Raw genomic sequence first — 6491 nt, 5'->3', positions numbered from 1 at the left:
TTGTGGTGGGCGCCTGTGGTCCCAGCTACTTGGGAGGCTGAGGCAGGAGACTCGCTTGAGCCCAGGAGTTGGAGGCTGCTGTGAGCAGTGAAGCCATAGCATTCTTCCCAGGGGGGCAGCTTGAGGCTTTGTCTCAAAAATAATAATAATAATAATTATTATTAATGACCTGAAAAAATGTGTATGTGGATTACTTATTAGCATTTACTATATTAAAAAGTAAACCTGAGAAAAATTTTTAAAAAGTGAAAGATGAATGGCAGGCATTCTTTTAAAAGCAGCTGGATTTGGGCAGCGTCTGTGGCTCAAAGGAGTAGGGCACTGGCCCCATATGCCAGAGGTGGCGGGTTCAAACCCAGCCCTGGCCAAAAACTGCAAGCAAAAAAAAAAAAAAAAGCAGCTGGATTCTCTTATCTATTTATGTATTTAATATACTACAATATATTATTTTGAATGAAGTATATGGAGAAAATCTGGCTTCACATACATATGTACTTGGCAAAGGGAGGTATATTTTTAAAAACTTTTCAGTAATTGCAAATATTTTTCTTTGATACTACACCAAAATTTGACAAGTGGTAGTTTCTTAAGCGTTAATTGCAATGTGGAATTGGAAACTATATCAATAAACATTTTATGCTCTGTTAAATTAAAATCCACCAAACAACCTTGCACCTTCAGTAGATCTTTTACTAGTCACTTAGAAAATAGTTCACTGAGCCATGCAGATCTTCCAAATGTACACGTATTTTAAAATTACATTATGCAATATTACAACACTCTCACCAGAAGTCTCATCAATGAAGTTTATTCAGAAAAGAATTGCGAGGTTCTTGAGCTCACGATGATTTTCCAAAATTCTAATTTTTGTTAAAAACTCAAATTTGATCACTGTTAATACTTTATTTTCTTTGAAGTAATGAACTCACTTTGTTAATTTTAGAAAAATGTTAAAATATCCAAGATTGAATATCCCTTGTTTGTCCATCAATTCTTCCAAGTAAAAATGCTATTCTATGAAAAATAACAATTAGTCCAGCTTGCAACTCCAATAATCACACAAGTGTTTTTCCTTGAGACAGCAGAAATGTTTTATATGTCCTTCCCATTTTGTCAGATTTAAAGAGCATATAATCAAAGGTTGAAACGTAAAAAGAAAAATCATTCACTTTTACGGCTCCACCAAGGAAATTCTTAAGTAAAAGTGGCATTTCTATTGTAAATTTATGGCAGTAAAGAATACTACGGTACTAGAATGGTTTGGCACCACTGCCCTGATTCATGCTAAAATGCCAGCAGCTTTACTATCACTTATGCAAAGGTCAAAATAGTGAAAAGGAGGGGAGAACTCTTAGTATTACTATGAAAACAGTTTTGACTTTATAGATACCCTGAAAGTGTCTCAAAGGCTACCAGGAAGCTGCTCAGTGCCTGTAGTTCAGTGGTTAGGGCGCCAGCAACATACACCAGGGCTGGCAGGTTCCCACCCAGCCCAGGCCTGCTAAACAACAATGATAACTACAACAAGAAAAAAAATAGCCGGGCATTGTGGTGGGTGCCTGTAGTCCCAGCTACTTGGGAAGCTAAGGCAAGAGAATTGCTTAAGCCCAAGAGTTGGAGGTTGCTGTGAGCTATGACGCCACAGCACTTTACTGAGGGTGACATAGTGCAACTCTGTCTCAAAAAGAAAAAAGAAGGCCACCAGGAGTCCATAGACCATACAGCAAGAATCTGATCTAAAAAACTGTGGGATCCATAAATGAACAGGAAAGCTATCAAATCAACAAGATTCTGGAGCCAATCCCATTCCCAGAAAGAAACTCTCCACAATACGTCCAATTGATTTGTATGTAGGTTGGATTCTGTGACTCCATTTGAAAAAAATGGTTCAATCTATAGCTCAAATACTCTGAAAACCACAGACATCCTAATTAAAGGACTTCTACAAGTATGTGCGTTAGTGAAATTACACAGAAATAAGGATACCTTGTCTATAAGGTCTCGGTTGACACAGTTGGGCAACTGCTGAAGGAAAGCATCCACTATGAGCTTGAGATGAGATCCAGTGCTGGCTTCCTCATCCTCTTGTTCTAATACAAAATTCATTTTTAAACAGGTTAAAAAAACATACAGAAAAGAGAACAAAATTCCCAATTACAAGTTATTTAGAAAATAGATCATTGAGAGCTACTTTCATACTCATGAAAAAAACAGTTGCAAACCAATGAGGGCATCAAAGACATGCAGAAACAAACCATCCCCGACCTCTCCCCATTGGTGTGCAACTGTTATGTACTGTTGAGGGTTTTACCCTAGAAAATTCAGCTATCTCTAGAATCATTAACCGTAGTCACTAAAGTCTTTCAAATATCAACCATTCTATTAAAAAGTTCAGCTTTTTACATTAGATACATAAATTTGATCAGAAAAAGCATGTACATATTTCCTAGAAGCTACAGAGGAAAAAAAAGAAAACAGAAAAATCATATAGTTTTATAGTAAATTTGTTATTTTTTATCAGCCTGGCATCCCTTCCCCTGCCCCTGCGTTCTTCAATTAACAGCACCCCCAATTCTCACCTTTGAAGAGCCATTAGAACCCATGAGATTCTGATAGGATGGCTGCTACCATCCAAAGCACAAAACACACACCACTATTCCTCTTGCCCCTGGGTGAGCATGACACACGACCAACCAAAGTCTTTATGTGATACTAATATATAAACAGAGGGAGAAGTCTTTCCCTCTAATATCACTAGCTGGTATGATTTAAGCCTGAGACAGCCTCTAGCACTACTCACCTTCCCTTTACTGTATACAGAAAAGAGAATCTACAAGATGAAATAATGAAGCCAACAGAGAAAAAAACAATAATGATAGCAGGTAGCTTTCTTTTTTGGGGGGGGGGAGTTTTTGGCCGGGGCCAGACTCCACCACCTCTGGTATATGGGGCCAGCGCCCTACTCCTTTGAGCCACAGGCACCGCCTGATAGCAAGTATCTTTCTAATAAAGACTCCTAACTAATAAAGAAACTTGATAGAATAAATGTAATTTTTTATTATTAAATACAAAACAGACTTATAAAAACAGATGAAATTAGTACAAACAACTAATAAGTTAGCTGTACTTCTACCTCTCAACCAATTTAAAATAACTTCCAAACACATTTATTCCAAATACATTTAAGTTTGTAAAGATTATATCATAGAATTAAAATAGGATAATGTTAGCAAGTTGTCAGAAAGGTATAAGAAATATCTTTTAAGCTATTTAGAACTAAGATTTTAGAATTTAATCACTAAAGCTTATGGCCACATAATACAGGGTATGCAGTGTCTTGTTCTGACTCAAATTCTAATAAAGTGATAGCCTGAAAACAACAACAACAAAAAACCAAGGATGTAAAAAACAGAGGCTTGGTGCCCATAGCGCAGTAGTTAGGGTACTGGCCACATACACCAAGGGCTGGTGGGGTCAAACCCGGCCAGGGCCTGCTAAACAACAATGAAACTACAACAACAACAACAACAACAACAACAACAACAACAAACAGCCAGGCATTGTGGCCAGTGCCTGTAGTCCCAGCTACTTGGGAGGCTGAGGCAAGAGAATCCCTAGGGCCCAGGAGTTTGAGGTTGCTGTGAGCTGTGATGCCACCGCACTCTACCACAGGCGACATAGTGAGACTCTGTCTCAAAAAAAAAGATAAACAGAAAAGAAGCATATAAGCATATTCTCAGGCAAGAGTTTTGTGTATAAAAACTAAACAAAATGAAAACTGGTGAAATAGTACTTTACCTTGTTCATCAAGAAGTTTCTTTGTAAGATCTTCAGCTTCATCTCCACCTTCTAACTCCAAGGTGTCATCATTAATTTCTAGATTCTCCAATTCAAGTTCCAAATCATCAGGACTTGATGCCTCCTTATTATCTTTAGATTCTTTTGCCTCTGTTTAAGAAACAAAAACAAGTGTTATCTGAATTAAAAGTCATACTGAAATTGTGCTGCAACAAGTAGATAAAGATTCACAAAATCTGTCCCTTGTTTTAGAACCTACACATATATCTGGCAACAAATCTGAATGAAAATTAACACAATCACATTTTACAAAATACAACAAAGACGACAACCTCGTTGATTCTATGTGCCATGTGTTCACTGACGGGGTAGATGGATGGATGGATGAAGACTTACATGGCCTGAGCATCTGTGCTAAAGATGAGGAGAAATGAAGTTGATTAGGTAAAGTAGACTCAGATTTAAAAGGGTCTCAACCTCCAAGATGAGGAATTTGGATTTTCTCCTTTACACTAAGTCACAAGCAGATTGATTACATGTAATTTGATATGAAAATTAACTTAACATCAATAAAGAAGACAAATCAGACAGGAAAGAATAGATATAGAAAAATCAATTAGGAAAATAACCTTATAATGTGGATGTGAGGGGTCAGAGAAAACCAAAAAATGGGACATAAAAACAGCAACAGCCAGGAATTTGGTAAAAGCCTAAATAGAAGAAAAAAAGAAAGAGACCTAAAGCTTTGTTCCACAAAACGTTAATAATTATTGAAGTTGAGTGATAGGTAAATACAAGTACGCTATGTTATCCTCACTTTTGAGTTTAAAAATGTTAAGGGGCTCGGCACCCATAGCACAGTGGTTACTGCTCCAGCCATATACACCAAGGTTGGCGGGTTCGAACCCAACCTGGCCCAGCTAAAACACAATGACCACTGCAACAACAATAACAACAAAAAGTAGCTGGGCATTGTGGCAAGCTCCTGTAGTCCCAGCTACTTGGGAGGCGGAGGCAAGAGAATTACTTAAGTCCAAGAGTTTGAGGTTGCTGTGAGCTGTGATGCCACAGCATTCCATCCAGGGCAACATAGTTAGACTCTGTCTCAAAAAAAAAAAAGTTCTTAAGTAAAAAAACAATGAAACTTGAGTTCAAGAATTTATGCTTAAATTCAAAACATAGTATTTCTCAGCTTCATCTAAGGTTCTCTAATCTCTTCATTTCCACACTGATGCCACACCATATTTGGGAGAACTGAAGCTCTAACTGCTATGGCTGGACTTTGCTGTCTCTGAGTGAAGGCAGACTACTATTTTCTCATTTACCATCTATTTAGGTGACTGATACTTACTGAATTCCTACTATACACCAGGTACTGTTCTAAAAGCCAGGGACACAACAGACACTTTCATATACAAAACCCTCCCCACGTGGGGGCATATTCTCACTCCCAAGTCTTCCCTGATGCCTGGCTATCAAAACAAACAACAAAAAAAACATTTTATGATTACTTATTACACATTCAGAACTATGTTAAACTAGTATTTTTCAGAAAAAAGATGAAAATGTGACCCTTGCTCTCAAGTAACGTATAATTTCCCTGAGGAAATCAAACTCACACGCACTGAGGGGTCGAGTTGGATACGGTGTTGAGAGGGTTCCAAGCAGAACAGAGAACAAATGTAGGAAGACCCTGAGACAAGAAGACCCACAGACTGAAAATGCTTTAGTTTAATGATCTCCCAGATTTGATTTCTCTAAAATAATTCTTCCTCACAAATTGCTGACTATATCCAGCCTAGAAAAGATATTACAGGTATAGACTGCTGCAGAGCTAACATTTGCCTAACAATCCAATTGGGGGAAATTCATACCTTATAAAGACTTCACGTGAATTAGCTATAAGATTATGAATACTTACCTTCAAATTAGTTCACATTAAACATAGAAGTAATGTTAAAAATATGTCAATTATCACCCTTCATGATACATTCCTTATTATTCTGTCATTTAATCTAATGATCAAATGTTCATTTTACAAAACCAGTAACTACGACACCTTTTTTTTCAATGCTACTTTGAAGCTAAGGTTTGTAGCACTTAATGTAAATATTTTTTATTTCGAATTTACCTTTGGAATCATCTCGGTTGGACTCTTTATTCTGACAACTTTTTTCATTGTCTTTAAACAAGATGGCTGGGACAAAAGCCTTCAAATCAATGAGGTTCTCATAAAAATTCCGAGCATCTTCATCTTCCCATATACCACCTTCCAAGTCATATTCTCCAGGTTTACCAGGTGTAAATATATCAATTCCAGGCCCATGTTCTACAGTAAGATAATTAACAAGTAAGTAAAACCATTTTAAGTATAGCATGCTAAACAAGACCTTGTAAGTAGTTTACATTTTATAGCTATTGAATCTTTAGTGTTTGAACAGACAGGTGCTTCTACAATTAACAAACATTTGAACCTGTTTCAGTGAAATCAAATCACAAATGGTGGGGGCTTGTTTGTATTTTTTAGACAGAGTCTAGCTTTGTCACCTGGGCTAGAGTGCAGTGACATCATCATAGCTCACTGCAACCTCAAACTCTGGGGCTCAAGTGATTCTCCTACCTCAGCTGGGACCACAGGCATGTGTCATCACACCAAGCTAATTTTTTTTTTCTTTTTTTTTTTTTTGAGACGG

The 6491-nt window shown here is 37.3% G+C and overlaps 1 protein-coding gene across 1 annotated transcript in view; it reads right to left on the bottom strand.

The window, feature by feature from the left end:
- UPF2 (UPF2, regulator of nonsense mediated mRNA decay) overlaps positions 1-6491 on the bottom strand; it is a 100538-nt gene that overhangs the window by 72246 nt on the left and 21801 nt on the right. The window contains exons 5-7 of the mRNA XM_012803360.2: positions 5930-6127; positions 3799-3948; positions 1987-2090 (exon numbers count right to left, since the gene is read on the bottom strand). Of these exons, the coding sequence (XP_012658814.2) occupies positions 1987-2090; positions 3799-3948; positions 5930-6127 (452 nt within the window). The remainder of the gene's footprint in view (positions 1-1986; positions 2091-3798; positions 3949-5929; positions 6128-6491) is intronic.

This window comes from Otolemur garnettii, unplaced genomic scaffold (assembly GCF_000181295.1).
Source record: "Otolemur garnettii isolate 467f Iridium unplaced genomic scaffold, OtoGar3 scaffold00019, whole genome shotgun sequence".
NCBI classification, from domain to species: domain Eukaryota; kingdom Metazoa; phylum Chordata; class Mammalia; order Primates; family Galagidae; genus Otolemur; species Otolemur garnettii.
The sequence above is the reverse complement of the archived record's forward strand: the minus strand, read 5'-3'. Positions and strand labels throughout refer to the sequence as shown.